Source organism: Phacochoerus africanus, chromosome 15 (genome assembly GCF_016906955.1).
Source record: "Phacochoerus africanus isolate WHEZ1 chromosome 15, ROS_Pafr_v1, whole genome shotgun sequence".
NCBI classification, from domain to species: Eukaryota; Metazoa; Chordata; class Mammalia; order Artiodactyla; family Suidae; genus Phacochoerus; species Phacochoerus africanus.
In genome coordinates this window covers 43,284,371-43,302,087 of record NC_062558.1, presented here as the reverse complement: position 1 = coordinate 43,302,087, position 17,717 = coordinate 43,284,371, and the positions used below count along the sequence as shown (strand labels likewise).

Below are 17,717 nucleotides of genomic sequence, written 5' to 3'. Positions count from 1 at the left end.
GAACTCCAGAAATACTCTTTTTTGTTTGTTTGTTTGTTTTTGTTTTTGTCTTTTGTTGTTGCTGTTGCTATTTCTTGAGCCACTCCCGTGGCATATGGAGGTTCCCAGGCTAGGGGTTGAATCGGAGCTGTAGCCGCCGGCCTACGCCAGAGCCACAGCAACGTGGGATCCGAGCCGCGTCTGCAACCTACACCACAGCTCACGGCAACACCGGATCGTTAACCCACTGAGCAAGGGCAGGGACCGAACCCGCAACCTCATGGTTCCTAGTCGGATTCGTTAACCACTGGGCCACGACGGGAACTCCCAGAAATACTCTTAATAAGAATTCCACCGTCCTCTACTGAGTACGTGCACACGCCAGATCCAGTGCAAGGGGCATTACACACACTTACTTGTTTCACCCTTATGACCATCTGGGAAGGGCAGGATTAGTAAACCCATTCTGCAGATGAGGAAACTGAGGCTCTGGAGTGCCTTTTCTCAGGCCATGCAGCTCTTAAAGCTGCACAGCTGGGATGAAGCCCTGGCTATGTGATCTTAGAGCCGGGCTCTCTAACCGCCACCAGCAGCTGCTGACATGCCCCAGGCTGGGAGCCCCTGCGAGGCGGGGGCTGTGAGGGCTCATCTGTGCAGTGGGCAAACCTAATCTGGGAACTGGACAGCTACTCCCCAAAGGGCGGCTGTATTGAGTTTCTCTCCTTTAACCTGGCTGTGCCCTTGGGTGGTCCTCCCAGGCCACCTATACTGTCCTGAGACACAGGCACTTCCCTGCAGGGTCGGAGGGGAAGGAAGCCTCAGAGTCCCCATTGGTCAGACAGGGCTGGACCGGAGCAGGAATTTTCCAACCAGGATTGCCCTGTAGCACATGGAGGGAAGAGGGAAGGTGTGCGGGCAGCTGGCCTGATACCTGCCCCCTTCCCCAGCTCTGTGTAATTTTTAAGACGTCCAGGGGAGCTCCCGCTGTGGCACAACTGGATCAGCATGCTGGTGTCTTAGGAGCAGTGGGACGTCAGTTCCATCCCAGGCCCTGCAGAGTGGGTGCAGATCTGGTGTCACAGAGGTTGCAGCTTAGGTTGAGACTGTGGCTCAGATGTGATCCCTACCCGGGAACCCCACATGCCATGGGGGGGCCAAAAATGAAAAAAATAAAAAGAGATGTCAGGGGGCAGAGAGTTTACATGAACAAAGTTCTACTACGAGAGCGAACACACAGTGGAGGTTCTCCCCGCCCTCGGCTCCAGACCCTAGGCAGGCGCCTCCCCGGAAGTACATCTGCAGTCCAGGAGGGGAGGACCTTCATCCCCGAGACCTCTCACCTCTCATCCTTCTCCACACTGGACGGCAGCACGCGGCTGCCCAGCACCCCAGGCTGGAAGGGGGACTTGGAGGTCTTGGGCTGGGGGGCCCAGCCGGGGGTCTCACCGGGTCCGTCCGCCTCTGGCCTCTTGTGCAGCTGGGCCTGAGGAGAGAAGACAGTGGTGGAGTCTGTAAACTGCCTGTGGCCTGGGGGAGGGGCCCATTCTACAGCACTGTCACTGTCACTGCACAGTGGTGACAATAGGGCTCCCGGCACCCGAACGGACCCAAGTAGCAGACACGGTGGGGGGTTGAGACGGGGAGATGCTGCCTGACCTTGGAGGCCAAGAAAAAGCAGAGGTCAGGTGCAGAGTCCAAGTGGCCACTCTCGACCCCTGTAATCAACAACCATCAAAAATCTACACAATCACCTTATCTTCGGCTAGAAAGCTACCAATCACCTTATCTTCGGCTAGAAAGCCACCATTTGCGGGGTGCTCATCACAGGAACCCTATCTCCCTAATTTTCCAAGAGCCTGAGATGGAGGCCATGGTCATATCTTCCAGACGAGATCCAGCCCCATCAAACTCCTTGCTTCTGAATATAGGAGTACATGAGGTTTTTGACTATCAGATGCCCGTGGGGAAAAGGCAGGCGCAGATCCCACCACCGGGAGGGCACGTTGGGAATGGAATGCCTTTTTTTTTTCTTTTTTTTTCTGGCTGCACCCGAGGCATGCGGAAGTTCCCTGGCCAGGGATGGAACACAAGCCACAGCAATGAGCTGAGCCACAGCAGTGACGACACCAGATCCTTAACCTCTAGGCCAGCAGGGAACTCCCCTGAGGTGGATTTTTGGCCCCCTTTACAGGTGAGCACATGGAAGCTTCACTAAAGACCAAACTGAGCAGCAGGCTTAGAGGTCAAAGAAAGATAGAAAGTGGCGGAGTTCCCGTCGTGGCTCAGTGGTTAACAAATCTGTCCAGGAACCATGAGGTTGCAGGTTCGATCCCTGGCTTGCTCAGTGGGTTAACGATCCAGCGTTGCCATGAGCGGTGGTGTAGGTCGCAGACGCAGCTCAAATCCAGCATTGCTGTGACTGTGGCATATGCTGGCAGCTACAGCTCCAATTGGACCCCTAGCCTGGGAACCTCCATGTGCCGCAGGAGCGGCCCAAGAAGTGGCAAAAAGACCAAAAAAAAAAAAAAAAGACAGAAAGTGGCGATTCAGAAACAGGGGGTCGCTGGAAAAACCCAAATAAATCAGTAGTATTGTTCATAGCACCAGGCCAAGGCCAATGTGCAAGTCTCAATAACGTACCATGGCCTGGGCGGGGGTGCTCACTGGGGAAGCTGGGTGAGGAGAGGGACCCGGGAACTCTCTCTACTAGTTCTGGAATTCCAGTCTTCAAATATTTTTTTATTTTTTATTTTTTTAGGGCTGCACTTGTGGCATATGGAAGTTCCCAGGCTAGGGGTCGAATCAGAGCCACAGCTGCCGGCCTACGCCACAGCCACAACAATGCCAGATCCAAGTCTCATCTGTGACCTACACCACGGCTCATGGCAACGCCTGATCCTTAACCCACTGAGAGAGGCCAGGAATCGAACCCGCAACCTCATGGTTCCTAGTCGGATTTGTTTCCACTGCACCACAGTAGGAACTCCCTGAGTCTTCAACTATTTCAAAAACAAGACAGGGAGGAAAGGAGGGAGGAAGGAAGGAGGAGGGTGAGGAACGTGGGTCTATCTGTTTGGCGGCCACGCTGAGCATAGCTCTGGGCATGAGGTACCTTCAGTGCTGCGGGGTCCATGCCTGGAAACACAGGCATCCTCTGGGGTCGGCTGATGGGCGTCCTCTCAGCCCTGGATGGCTTCTCCTCCTCATCTGACTCTTCCTTCCTGGGGGATTTCTCCTCTGTTGCAAAGAAAAGAGCACTGAGATCCCTGGCAGCTGCCATTGTGAGGCCTTCGTGCCAGACCCTTTGCACAGACAGTCTGTCGGGCAACCCCCACAGCCCAGCACAGAGGCCTTACGGGCCCATTTTCCAGATGGGGACAAATCCAGGTGCCTGTGTTCCTTCAAAGCCAGGAAGCTCCTTCCAGGGTTTCCCTGCAATCTTCCTGCGGGTCCGAGTGCTCCGTGCAGCAGGGGGCGTACCTGTGGAGTCCCTGAACATCCACGCGCTGTCGGCCTCCTCCTCCAGGGGGGACCTGCTCTCTGACTCGCTGACTCGGCTTCGCCGGCGGGGATGGGAGAGGGGCGCCCGGCGGCGGCTTCTCTTGCTGAGCTGCACGCGGGTCTTGAGGGCACTTGAGTCGAGGACTGAGGTTTGCTGTGGGGGCGGCAGAGAGGGAGAGACAAATGGGCACAGGAAACATGAAATGAGGGCACCCCCCCGAGGGAGGTGTGTGTAGCTGCACTGATGCACAGATGGTATTCAGGTGGTACCTGGGCCAGCATTTCTCCATTTTAATAGGAACCTCACACCCTAAGACTAATTTCTCTGTGAAACATACCACATAAGCTGATTCCAAGAAGCCAATGAACCTCAAGTGCCCCACATGGTGGCGCATAATGGAAATGCCCTTCCCCTCCTGGTGACATCATCCGAGCAGGTAAGCTAGAGTAGTACACAACAGGAGCTCAACACATGTTTGTCTGTTTGTTGAATGAATAACTAATCACATCATCTAACTAAATCCTTACAACAACCTTATTCCACACAGGGGCCATGAGCTTGGGGGTTCTCAGTGTGGTCCATCCTCTACTCCCGAAGATTCTGGGTACAGGTGGGAGAGGCTGGAGCTACCTACTAAGTACCAGGCATCTGTTTTCAAGCATCACACTCTGAGCAGAGGCAGGTGGAGGGCCAGTGATGGTTTCCAAAGTCACCACCTTTTGCGCCAAAAGGGCTGGGAGGATGAACCATCCAAGTTGGCCTGGCCATTGGCTCAGTGACCTCCCAGGAGATGGTGGTGGAGAGCTTGTAGCTTGGGGTTCAAATCCCACTGGGTTCGAATCCTAGCTGTGTGACCTCATGCAGGGGACTCACCCTCTCTGAGCTGGGGTGTCCCTATTTTTAAGAGCAGAATAATAGTCTCCCCTTCCTAGGGTGGTTGAGGGAATTCAATGAGCCCTGGCCTGGAAACCTCTGGTTCCAGCAATGCCTGATGCAGGATCATGGCCAAGAGTTATTCCTAAAAGGGGCCTCTCTCTTCCTGGCCAGCTCCTTAGCAGGCATGCAATTCTGGATTCCTCTTCTCAGCTCCACTTTGGAAAAATTCTGTCACCCAGGCCCTCTTAGTTAGCAATGATGAGCTAATTTCAATGAATCACTTCCCAGAGTTGGTAAGTGACAGACACCCCCCTGGGCATGGGCGGAGGGAGCTGACATCAATCGGCACAGCTGTCTCCCCAAGAGGCCACAATGGTGTTCCATGAGGGGACTAGAGTGGGGCTGGTCAAAGTGGGTGGGGGATGGAAGTCACCCAGGGTCTACCGTCCCCAACAAGAGAGCGCACATTGGTAGAGAAAGCCAGCATCTTGGACTCAGAGGAGGTGGGAAGGGGCCACAGCCAGGCAGGGGCTGGCTTGGGTGGTAGGGGCTTTGCTTCCGCTTCCCCAGGCCCACCCTTGCAGCCTCAGGCCACTACAGCAGCTAGACTCCTTAATGCCTCTGCTTGCAGCCTCCAAAATTTGCCTGCAGGTGACCTCAGTGTGAAATAATCAGCTGGACCCGTGCTCAGGGACACAAGCATTTCAATCACTCAGTGGCCACTTCTGTTCCCTAATCTGCAAAAATGGGGCTGGGCTCTTCTCTTGGGCTTAATGTTCTAGCAGGGAAATCTGGAGAATTATGCTAGTGCACAGTGACATCACATGAGCATGTAAGCTAGAACAATGCTTGGGACATAGCTGGAGCTCAGCAAATGTCTGTTGAATGAATAACTGAACATATCACCTAACTAAATCCTTACAATCTGCACCCTGGCCATGTTTACAGAGTGGGGTGCCCCAATGGACACTGTATTTGTGCCTGTCCCATCTCTGCCCTTATCTAGAGATGCCAGCAAGAGACCTTGACCATGTTTAGGAAGGAGAGGCCACTTTGAGGTCCTAAAAGCCCCCACCCAAGCAGTGATGCTCCTTCTCTTGGGGGCATCTGTGAGCTTTACGTGGAGAGAGGGTCCATTTTAGACTTTGCATCATTTAGGTGTTGCATCCTCAGGAGGGGGGGCAGGTAGCCCTACCGTCAGGGAAGGAGAATAATAAGACCCCTGTGTCTCAAGGATTGAACAGGACGATCTTGCTGACCCAGGCAGAGGACTGGTGCTGGTCCAGAAGGGGCTGGATCGGGAGGCGGTTGGACCCGGGAGGCGGTTGGACCCAGGAGGCTGGCATCTTGGGGCTGTTCTGCGAGGCCTTGGAAGAGCTGAGTTCTGGGGGCTGCCTGGGCCTGAGGAGACTCCCTTTACAGAAAGACTTGGATCCCCTGGCTCCAGGGACACGGTCCCATTTGCTCAGATCTTGGTGAGAACCCCCAGCAGAATCAGTCTGAGCATCCTCAGGCAGATACCCTCGAGGGTGAGAGCCCAGACTGCCTGCTTACCTAACAGATGGGGTCTTAGCTCAGTTTTTTTTTTTTTTTTTTCCCCATATCCACAGCATGTGGAAGTTCCCAGGTCAGGGATCAAACCCTTACCACAGGGGTGACCCTCACCACAGCAGTGATAATGGCAGATCCTTAACCCTCAGCACCACAAGGGAAGGCCAATAGCTAGTTTTAACTTGAACACATGTTGATTATATTCACAGCTGTCATGGTTACGAGTGAGTAAGGAAGCTGAGACTCAGAAAGCTGAAGACATTTGCCCTAAGACACACAGCTGGTGTGTGGCAGGTCCAAACCACATGTAGACATCAGGCCTACCTCAGATTGTGCCCGCTGCACCTATGGCAGGGGGCCCTGGCACACAGCTTCTACCCTTGAAAGGGGCGATTAGGGAGCTGCTAGAATGCCCCTTTAAGAAGAAATGACTGTTTCTCTCACGTGATTCCAACTTCCAACTTACATCGATAAAGGAGAAGTCATCCACCCTTTTTGAGGGGCTGGTGTCTGGTGGGAGTGGCCCTTCTGTCCCGTCAGTGGATTCCAGGTCGGTGCTGGATCGGTCCACACTGGTGCTCCGCTGGTCCCTGGAACAGTCATGCTGATCCCCGACCGAGGTGGCCTCCGTTTGGGAGGACAGTGAGGATAAGCGGCTGCTGGGGGCCTGCTTCCGAGTCGATGTGGCACTGCTATCAGGCGATGGGGACTCAGGGGCTAAGCTGTGAGAAAGGAAGGGAGGGAGGCATGCTTAGGCAGGTTGTTTCAGAGAACTGCATTTCAAGGAAAGGAAGAAGCTCAGAGTAGGTGTGGGGTGTGCTTTATGCACCGAGAAACAAGAGACGACAGAGCTTCCTAGTAGGAGAACCACTCTGGACCCAGCCAGGTACCCTATGTGATGCCTCCAGCACATCTGGACAGGTGTGGGATGGGAGGAGTCAGTCCTGTCCCTTTCAGGACCCTCTAACCCTGCCATTTGGCACTGGGTCCCTGCAATGTGGCCAATATGGGCTGAGCTATGCCGTGAATACAAAGTACATGCTGGATCCCCAAACCTTTCAGTGGAAAAAAAAAAGAATGTAAAGTATCTCTTTAATAACTTCATATTGATTACATGTTAAAATGGAAGTATTTCAGGTCTGCTGGGTTCAGTAGACTATACTGTTGAAATGCATTTCGCAAGTTTCTTTTTACTGTTCTGACGTGATGTGGTGGCTAGGACACTAAAATTGCATGTCTCAAGTCTGCAGCTGGCATTGTATTTCAGGTGGACGGTGCTGAGGGAGACTGATTAAGGACCAGCTGTTACCCATGGAAGAGCAGGAGTCAATCTCCCCCACTGCTTCATTCATTTATTCACTCACTCACTCACTCACTCACTCAGGTTTGCTACTGTGTGCTTACTGTGTGCCAGGCCCTGTGCCAAAAACTGTATCATTTCATACACTCCCCAGTCCTACGAGGATTATCCTATTATCCTGCAACCTCCACAACCCTGTGAGGTAGGATTAACACCATGAAATTAAATGCCAACCTCGCTAAAGAGGACACCAAGGCACAGAGACGTGAGGTGTCTTGCCCACAGGAGCAGACCTGACTCCAGAATCCATGCCTGTATCCTTCTCCTCCTTCTGGAGTTTCGGCCCGTGATAATGTATTCCAAGTACCGCTTGGATAATTAGAACCACACAAGATAGAAAACTTATAAATAAATCAAGCCATTAGGTTAAAAAGGTTCCCTGCTCCCCACTCCTTAAAAAGACCTAAAGTCAAGGGCATGGGAAAGCCCTACCATGAGGAAAAGGGATGGACACACCAGACACCAACCCCCTGATAGAAGGGTTGGCCCCAAAGACCTCTGAGCTGCACCTTTGGGCAAAATCTTCAACCCAGGTGTATTGATGTCTCCCACAGGAGCACAATCATGCTCTTTGTCAGCTCTGGGATGACTTTCACTTGGAATAGGCAATACATTGGGTTGTGGGGTGGGACTGAGGCAAATCCACAAAAAGTGAGGGAAATACCACAGAGGAGACAGCAGGTGGCGCTGCTGCTCAAGGTTGGGAGCGCAGGGGCTCCTGGGCCATTTCCTGGCGGAAGAGCTGCAGTGCCTCCAGGAGACAGCAGAGGGCGATCCCAGGACACGGGGGAAATGCCAGGTCCCTGCCGCCAGGTGTCGCTAGGCTCCCTACAAGAGCTGGGAGGGTGCAGGCCCAGAGGGAAAAGGGGCCTGCCAGGGTCACTGAGTGACAGCAAAACCGGGACCCAGGCTTGCAGACTCGCAGGCCCGTGCAACTGCAGCAGTGTCATGAACTAAACACATATCACAGGTTAGAAGAGAAAACATGCCTTTCTGGGTACTGTAAGAAACCTGTGCTTCCCTTTTGCTTTTTCTTACCCACTTCTGATTTCATCAACCCCCACCCGACGTTGGTATCAAAGACTACTGTGGGACATCACCCTGCAGAGGGGTGTGTCTGCTCCTGATGGGGGGTGGGGGAGCAGATGGGAGACCTGGGTCTGCGTTTGGCTCAGCTATGGACACACCATATCCCTGGGCACTATACCCATAGACAGGGAAACTGCTATGGTAGGTGGCCACACCAGGGTCACCCCAGGTCTCTCTGACTTTAAATGAACGTGTGATCCTATAAACAATAAGGTCCTACTGTACAGCACAGGGAACTAGATCCGATCTCCTGGGATAGACCATGATAGAAAATATTTTTAAAAAGAATGTATATACATATATATATATATATATACACACACACACATCTATATGTATATATGTATATATATATACACACATATATACATGACTAGGTCACTTTGCTGTACAGCAGAAATTGGTACAAAATGGTAAATCAACTACACATATATAAATATAAATATATATATATAAATAAAAGGAGTTCCCATCCTGTTTCAGAGGGTTATGAACCCTACTAGTATCCATGAGACTGCAGGTCTGATCCCTGGCCTCACTCAGTGGGTTAAGGATCCAGCATTGCCATGAGCTGTGGTGTAGGTCACAGATGAGGCTCAGATCCAGCCTTGCTGTGGCTGTGGCATAGGCTGGTGGCTACAGCTCTGATTTGACTTCTATCCTGGGAACTTCCATACATCGCAGATGTGGCACTACAAACCAAAGAAAAGAAAAGAAAAGAAAAAAGAAAGAAACCATACACTGTCTTTTTTGTTTGTTTGTTTTTAAGTGCAATCCTGAGGCCTCGGGTGGGAAGGCATGAGCAGAGAACACAGCAGGTCTACCCCTGGTGTCCATGAAGCTGCGGTGTTCAATTCTGCCCAAGGGCAAGAAGAGAAACTGCATTTTTAAAACAATGAACAAGTGCAATGTGCTAATCGCCAAAAAGTATGCCAAGTGCTGCACAGGTTACCATCCCCATAACTCCATGTGCCTCAGTCTTCGCCTCTGCAGGATGGGGTGTTAGGATTAAATGTTATGTTTCTAAGGTACCTCCATACTGTTCTCCATGGTGGTTGTATCAGCTTACATTCCCACCAACAGTGCAGGAGGGTTCCCTTTTCTCCACACCCCCTCCAGCACTTATTATTTGTGGACTTATTAATGACGGCCATTCTGACTGGTGTGAGGTGGTATCTCATGGTAGTTTTGATTTGCATTTCTCTAATAATCAGGGATGTTGAGCATTTTTTCATGTGCTTGTTGGCCATCTGTATATCTTCCTTGGAGAAATGTCTATTCAGGTCTTTTGCCCATTTTTCCATTGGGTTGTTGGCTTTTTTGCTGTTGAGTTGTATAAGCTGCTTGTATATTCTAGAGATCAAGCCCTTGACAGTTGCATCATTTGAAACTATTTTCTCCCATTCTGTAAGTTGCCTTTTTGTTTTCTTTTGCTGTGCAAAAGCTTGTCAGGTTGATTAGGTCCCACAGGTTTATTTTTGCTTTTATTTCTGTTGCTTTGGGAAACTGACCTGAGAAAATATTCATGAGGTTGATGTCAGAGAATGTTTTGCCTGTGTTCTCTTCCAGGAGTTTGATGGTACAGGTACCTTAGAAATCTATACTTAGAACTACAATATGATCCAGTAATCCCACTCCTGGGCATACATCCGGACAAAACTTTCCTTAAAAAGGACACATGTACCCGCATGTTCATTGCAGCTCTATTCATAATAGCCAAGACATGAAAACAACCCAAATGTCCATTGACAGACAACTGCATTAGGAAGATGTGGTATATATACACAATGGAATACTACTCAGCCATAAAAAAGAACAAAATAATGCTATTTGCAGCAACATGAATGGAACTAGAGACTCTCATCCTGAGTGAAATAAGTCAGAAATAAAAACACAAATACCATATGATATCACTCATATCTGGTATCCAATATACAGCACAAATGAACCTTTCCATGGAAAAGAAAATCATGAACTTGGAGAATAGACTTGTGGTTGCCCGGGAGAGGGGGGAAGGAGTGGGAGGGATCGGGAGCTTGAGGTTGACAGATGCGAACCATTGGATTTACAATGAGATCCTGCTGTGTAGCACTGAAAACTATGTCTAGATACTTATAAGGCAGCACAATAATGGGAGAAAAAGTTATGTGTGTGTGTGTGTATATATATGTGCAACAGGGTCCCCAATCTGTACAGTGGGAAAATAAAGTGTGTTGGGGGAAATAACAATAAAAAATAAATTTAAAAAAATGTTATGTTTCAGTGCTGATGATGTGCTCGGCTGTTTTCTCAAGCATCTTTCCTTTTCTATGGAGGAGGAGCATGAAATCTGGTAAATATAACAGATGTACCCAGGACCCCACAGACAGGGAGGGTGGAGCTGGAACTCAGACATGCCAGTCTCTTGAACCCAGGAAATATCAGTAGCCTTCGGGCTTCTGCCACTGTCATAATATTCCCTCCCGGCCAGACTAATGCCTCCAACAGTGATGATATTAAATGCAGACAGCTTAAAAAGCAATATGTACGATATGCTCCTACATTTGTAAATATATATATATATACACACACACACAGAAAAGTCTAAAAAGACAACAAAAAATATGAATGAAGGCTATATCGGTGTGCTGAGATTAGAGGCAGTTTTCATTTTATTTGTAATTTTTGTTTTTTTTGAGGGCCAAACTTGTGGCAAATGTAAGTTCCCAGGCTAGGGGTGGAATCGGAGCTGCAGCTGCCGGACTACTCCACAGCCAACGTCAATACAAGATCCAAGCCACATCTGTGTCGCCAGATCGCCAACCCACTAAGTGAGGCTAGGGCTCAGACCCGCATCCTCACAGAGACAACATTGGGTCCTTAATCCGCTGAGCCACAGTGGGAAATCCTTTTTGCAATTTTTTTTTATGGTGGTAAAACACATGCAACATAAACTACCAGTAGTGGTGTTTAGCGCACTCACAATGTTATGCCACTGTCACCTTTCTGTGATTCTAGAACGTCTTCATCTTCCCAAAAGGAAACCTGGTCCCTGTTCAGCAGTTCCTCCCCCTCTCATCCCCGACCCCTGATAACCACAAATCGACTTTCTGTCTCTATGGATCTGCCTGTTCTAGATATTTTTCATATATCATTTTAAGATAAAATTTTGGTATTTCTGTTTTATAAAAAGAATGGTTGGCTCTTACAGTTACAGGCAAAACAGGCTCTACGTAGTAATAGAGAACTGCCCGGAGGCCCCGCCCCGCCGAGGCCCCGCCCCTCCTTCCCTACCTCTCCCCGCTTTGGCGCTGGTCTGGCCACGTCCCATACTGGCTGTCGGCTTCCTGCACGAGGGTGTCAGTGTCCTTGGCCTCGGGGGTCCGCCTGGAGAAACACTGCTTCAGCTGATCCTGCAAGGACAAAGCCAGAGGTATCCATCAGGGGAAGATGCTCCGAACCTGGTCCCAGCTGACAGGTCACAGCGCATCACCCCACTCCTGCTGGAAGACACTCCAGCTCCCTGTTGCGCTCAGAAGTGGGTCCAAGTCTCTGGGCTGAGCCCTAGGGTGACCAATTGTCCAGGTTTGCCCAAGGCATTTGCAGGATGCAGGACTGTTGGAGCCAAAGCCAGGCAAAGTGGGAGGAAGGGGTCACCCTCCTGGCATGCAGGGTCCCACGTGGCTGCCACCTGCCCCTAGCCAAGCTTCTCTCCTTCCTCAATGCTCCCAGGACCTATGGGTCTGGTTAGAATGCCTCCCACCTGTCCCCCGCCCCTGGGTGCCCATGGCTGCCATGTTTCCACCATCAGCATCACTCAGCCCAGCCTCCGTGGAGCATTTAACCTGTGCCTAGGGTCGACCAAGCTGCCTGTCCATCACCTTGCTGCTCTGCAGCCCCCACAGCAACCCCATGAGGTGGAGCTCATTACAATCCCTGTTTTTCAGATGAGAACACTGAGGTGTGGAGAGGTGGAGGGATGCGCCCCAAATCAAATGGCCAGTAAAGGGCAAGGTGGGACTCAAACCTGGGCGAGGAGCTTGGACCCACGTCCAAACCGGCAACCACGGTGCCCCACACAGCCTGGGCCTTCTGAGCGGGAGCTGGTAACCATGGCATTGGCCTCAGGGCCCAGCCTGGTACCTGGCACAGGCCGGACAGCCCGCAGACCTTCATCCAATGACCAGACTGCTGGCTTCTCTAACTTGTTCACTTGGCAAATTAAAAAGCCTGTTCCTGGTGACGGACTATTGAACTGGCTGCTTGGGCCTCAGTGTTAATGACTGGGGAGCAGCTGCAGTGCTCGAGGCAAAACCAGTACTCCAGCCCCTTGAGCAGCCACTGGCACAACTGCAATTCAAAGGGCCTTGGCTTCTGAGCTTTGAAGGACATTCCTAGTCACCACCTCTTGATGACTTGAGGTCAGTGGATGAGAAACAGAGGGAGTTGAGGGTGATGGGGCCAAGGGTGAGAGTGACTTTGCCCCCAATCCTGAAAGACCAACAGGAGAATCTCACTCCTTGTGTTCCATGTGAGGTCACAGGGCTTACTCTACTGGAATGTGCATCAGAGCACGAATCTCCTGCTCAAAAACCTTCGATGGCTCCCTAGTGTTCTCTGGCTGAGATCCAACACCCCTTGTAAATGAGCCCCAAATTTCCTGTCCAGTCCCATCCCCTCCTCCAAAGAGACCCTCCATCCCACCCATCCTGACCTGCTCCCACATCCCACACAAGCCTCGCATTCCAGCCTCCATGGCTTTGCTTGTGCTGTTCCCCCTTCCTATCCATCCTTCTCACCCAAAGCCATTGCAGCCACCTCACCTTCCCTTGAACTCTTCCTGCCTGTGTTGGACTCACTGCTCTACCAGGTGACGTTTGACATATAAGTTATTTACACAACAGACATTTATTGAGCACCTACTATGTGCCAGCCACTGGGGAACTGGGGGTCACAACACAGACACAACCCCTGAGATTCAGTAACTCAGCAGAGGCTCCCTTTACAACTGGATGATCCATCACCTATGTTCCCCAAAGAACCTGCCTGGCACCCAGTAGGCGCTTAGTGGAGGTGGGCAAACTGTCCCTCAGTGGCTATCCTCCTCCTGGGCATGGGGCGCATACCTCTTCGCAGCTTCTATGGAACCATTCTTGGTAGAGCAAGCATATGTGGTCCCACAGAATGAGCATACACCTCAAGGAGAAAGCTCTGCTGTGTGACCTCAGGGTTCTTATATCCCTCTTGGAGACACAGGGATGGGACAAGGATTCAGTGAGGAAACAAGGGTGTGATGCCAATGAGAGGACCCATGTGATAGCTCCTAGGGCAGGATGTGGCCTTCAGGAAACACCCAATAAACACCTACCTCCTTCCTCATTTTCTCTCTCACTTTTTTGGGACATGTGCATCCCCCATGATGTTTGAGGGGATACTGTGGGCCAGGTATGTGCAAGGACCACTGGGAATCAGAATAAACCCCTTGGTCACCTCTGGTAAATGGCCACATTCGCATACCCTAATTTCACGGCCTGTGGATTCCTTTCCTTGTTCAAGTTACCAAGGTCGTTCATGCTCATTGTAAAACATTTAGAAATTATAGAAAAGTGCATAGAATAGTATTTAAAAACCACGCATCACCTAGGGACCACATTCTGCCACAGTCCTGTCCAGAATTTCCCCTGGTCGACTCACTGACAGCATCTTCATTAAAAGCTAAGGAATATTCCACTGCCTGGACCCACCATTCATTTAATCAGTCCCCAAGTGTTGGGCATTTAGGTTGCTGATGACTGGTCACTGTTATAATCAAAAATATGATGAACCCTTGGAGCTAAAGTGACCTATCTCTGATATCCCACGGGCGAACTCCCCAGGCAGGGTTGAGGGGTGGCATGTGCGAACCAGGCTTGGGACAGTTCCCCTAAACTATATGCCCCAGGTAGCACATGGGGGTGGCTGTTAGGAATGAAGTCAGTCCCCATTTGGGGAAACTTGGATTTGTGTGTGTGTTTGGCCACTCCTGTGGCATGTGGAAGTTCCCCGGCCAGGGGTCAAACCCTCACCATAGCAGCAACCCGAGACACTGCAGTGACAAGGCTGGATCCCTAACCCACTGCAGCACAAGGGAACTCCTGAAACTTGGATGTTTTTGCCTTGAAAGGTCACCTGACATGGTCAGCACCCAGCTCCCTTGAGGGAACTCCCCCTGGGACCGGGGAATGGAAGCGGTCCCCTGAGCGTGCTCTCAGCTGCTTACAGCTTTTGCAGACGTGACAGAATCAGCCACTCCCTAACTTAATCCCCTACATGGGTCAGATTCGGAGGCCAGAGGTCAGTGTCTTGGGGGCTGCTTGTGGTGGACTTGCCATCCTTGTCCCAAGCAGTGAACTGCAAGGTGGATGCTGGGCCTGTGCCCCTTGTGTGCCAAGCACAGCACGAAGCAGAGGGGAGATGGCGCAGGGACAGCTTACAGCTCATAGCTCTGGATTGGAAGGGGAAGTTGTTGCAGCTGGGTGGTTTGGTCCAAGGACTCACTCTACCCAAGTCTCAGTTTTCTCAGTGGAGAAACAAGGGTTGTCTTGAGGCTTCAAGGAGATAATCCCTGGGAAGCGTTAAGCTTGGCACCTGGCACATAACAGGAGCTGATGTGACCAGAACCGGGTTCACGGCCCTCCCCAGAGTCAGGTGGGGGAGGGCAAGGCGTGATTCTTCTCGGGTCCTCAAACCCCCCAAGATGGAGTTCATTTCATGGCTCAGTGGCTAACGAACCCAACTAGCAACCAGGAGGTTGTGTGGGTTTGATCCCTGGCCTTGCTCAGTGGGTTAAGGATCCAGCATTGCCATGAGCTGTGGTGTGGGTCGCAGACACTGCTTGGATCCCGCGTTGCTGTGGCTGTGGAGTGGGCCGGGGGCTACAGCTCTGATTCGACCCCTAGCCTGGGAACCTCCATATGCCATGGGTGTGTCCCTAAAAAGACAAAACAAACAAACCCCAAGAGATGGGGATCTCTCAGTGCTGAGTGATGGAGGCAGGATGTGCAGGTGGGGCCTCTGGAAATCAGAACGGCAAGTTCTGTAGGATGCTGAGGATGGAATCAGAGCAGGAGGCAGGGGACTGTGTCCTGACCTCCTTCGGCTGGCGCTGGGGGACAGGGGGCAGGGTAGATGGTGCTTAGCAGAAATACACTGGTTTCCAGCATTCCCGCTTGTGGGCCCTTCCGCGGAGTTTTGAGGTTTGTGCTGCTCAGGGATCTGGGACCCCCACAGGCAGGGATGGAGGTCTTCTCCCTCCACTGTCTGATCCCAGACCCAGGACCCTGGAGGGCAGCGCCCCTCACTCCTCCGTCACCCTCACTCCCATGTTGGATCAGCCCCGGAGTCCTTCAAAGTCTCTGTCAGGAACATTTCATCTGATCTGTCCAGCTCAGGAGGTCTCCCTGCCTCCCTCACCTCTGGCCCTCACCCCCACCTCCCATTTATTCTCTTCCTAGTAACACTTTCCAAAACCAAAATCTCAGCCCACAGGGTCCCTGCTCAAAGCCCTTCAGTAGTTCTCCCTGTCCCTCAGGGTCAAGTTCAAACACTGTAAAGATGGCTTGTGGGACCTTCATTAGTCGGGCTCTTTCCCCATCACCCCCTGCCCCCAGCCATCCAGTCCCTCCTGGTCCCTCCCACTGGCTGCTCCACCAGCTTTCCTCCCCTCTCATTCCTCCATCAGCTCTCCCTCACCTTCAGACCTGCTGGCACAGCCATCACCTCCTAGCTGTCATTCAGATTTCAGCTTTTCTGCCTCTCCCTTCAGGAAGGCTTCCCCGAACTCCCCTCTCCCAAGGCTGGTTCAGGAGCCTCCCAGCTCCCTCCACGCCAGGACCTCAAGTCTCTCTATCTGTGCCGTCCAATGACAGCGGCTAGCCAATTTAAATTTTGTTTAAATTAAACATTTTAGGGCTGCCCCACAGCATATGGAGGTTCCCAGTCTAGGGGGCGAATAGGAGCTGTAGCTGCCGACCTAAGCCACAGCCACAGCAACGCCAGATCCGAGCCGCATCTGCGAACTACACCACAGCTCAAGGCAACGCCGGATCCTTAACCCACTGAGAGAGGCCAGGGATCCAACCTGCATCCTCACGGATGCTAGTCAGATTCATTTCCACTGAGCCATGATGGGAACTCCCTAAATTAATTAAACATTTAAAAATACAAAGAATCCAGTTCCTTAGTGGCTATAGCTACACTGCAAGGGCCCTATAGCTACATGTGGCTACCATGTTGAACAGCATGGATACTGAACGTCTCCACCATGGAGGAAAGTTGTTAATGGAGAGCGCTGCTGTAGAATTTTCCACATTGTATCATTTTCCACAATGACAATATGGTCATTATAATCGATCAGTTTCTTTTCATTCTCCCTTGGAATAAGTACTATTTCTGGGGCCCAAATGCTTGGATTTGAATCCAGGCTCCATCACATAGTAGCTGTGTGACCTCAGGCAAGTTACTTAACCACTCTGTGTCTCAATGTTCAGACAAAGCAGATGTGAAGTACTTATTGGCTTGAATGTCATCTTGGTCACTACGTTTTCACACAGAAGCCCTCTAATCTGGAGTCCTCCAGGGGTCAGGATTATCTAAGGGAATGGATCTTGTAAACAAGGCTTAAGAAAGCAAACTGTCAGCACTCCCTCCTGATAGTATTCCAGTGACCCTGCATGCACTGCAAATTATTCATCTCTTATCATTGTGGCAGACCCTGGTGGCACTTCAAGTCAGCAAGGCCTGATCTTCACTCCCAGGGCTACAAGGCTTCAAGAATAACCACAAAAAGGGCCCAAAACGCCTCTAAAAACTTCCCGAAAGTCAGGGGTTTGTTTGTTTGTTTGTTTGTTTTGTTTTGGTGGAGAATGTGGGCAGCGATGAAAGTCAGGTTTTTAAATTGGCTTTAAGGTGGGGTTTATGTCCTTCCGAATCAGTTTTGGCTCGCAGACTGTGATAAAAGCCCTCACTGTCTACAGGCGAATAGATACCTACAAGGTGGTCTGAAAATGCATGATGGATAAAGACAAGAGTTTGTTATACAAGGAACACATGTATCCAAATTAGTCCCCCAGCTGGGTCACAGGCAGGTCTTTTTTTACACCTACCCCCTGACGGATATCAACCATCCACCATCCAAATTTCTGCCATCATTTGTTACATGAGGTCATCATATCTTTTTTTTTCTTTTGATTTTATGGGAATATAGTTGATTTACAAAGCTGTGTTAATTTCACACACAGCAAAGTAAATCAGCTATGCATATGCATATACATACATCCATACCTTTTTAAATTCTTTTCCCATGTAGGTTATTGCATGGTATTGAGTAAAGTTTCCTGTGCT

General features: G+C 50.8%; 1 protein-coding gene across 3 annotated transcripts in view; it reads right to left on the bottom strand.

Annotated features, from left to right (window-relative positions):
* KIAA1671 (KIAA1671 ortholog) overlaps window positions 1-17,717 on the bottom strand; it is a 195,085-nt gene that overhangs the window by 9,141 nt on the left and 168,227 nt on the right. For all 3 annotated transcript variants that reach the window (XM_047762197.1, XM_047762199.1, XM_047762198.1), the window contains 5 exons: window positions 11,631-11,749; window positions 6,375-6,630; window positions 3,460-3,634; window positions 3,092-3,216; window positions 1,320-1,462 (listed from right to left, as the gene is read on the bottom strand). In XM_047762197.1, the coding sequence (XP_047618153.1) occupies window positions 1,320-1,462; window positions 3,092-3,216; window positions 3,460-3,634; window positions 6,375-6,630; window positions 11,631-11,749 (818 nt within the window). The remainder of the gene's footprint in view (window positions 1-1,319; window positions 1,463-3,091; window positions 3,217-3,459; window positions 3,635-6,374; window positions 6,631-11,630; window positions 11,750-17,717) is intronic.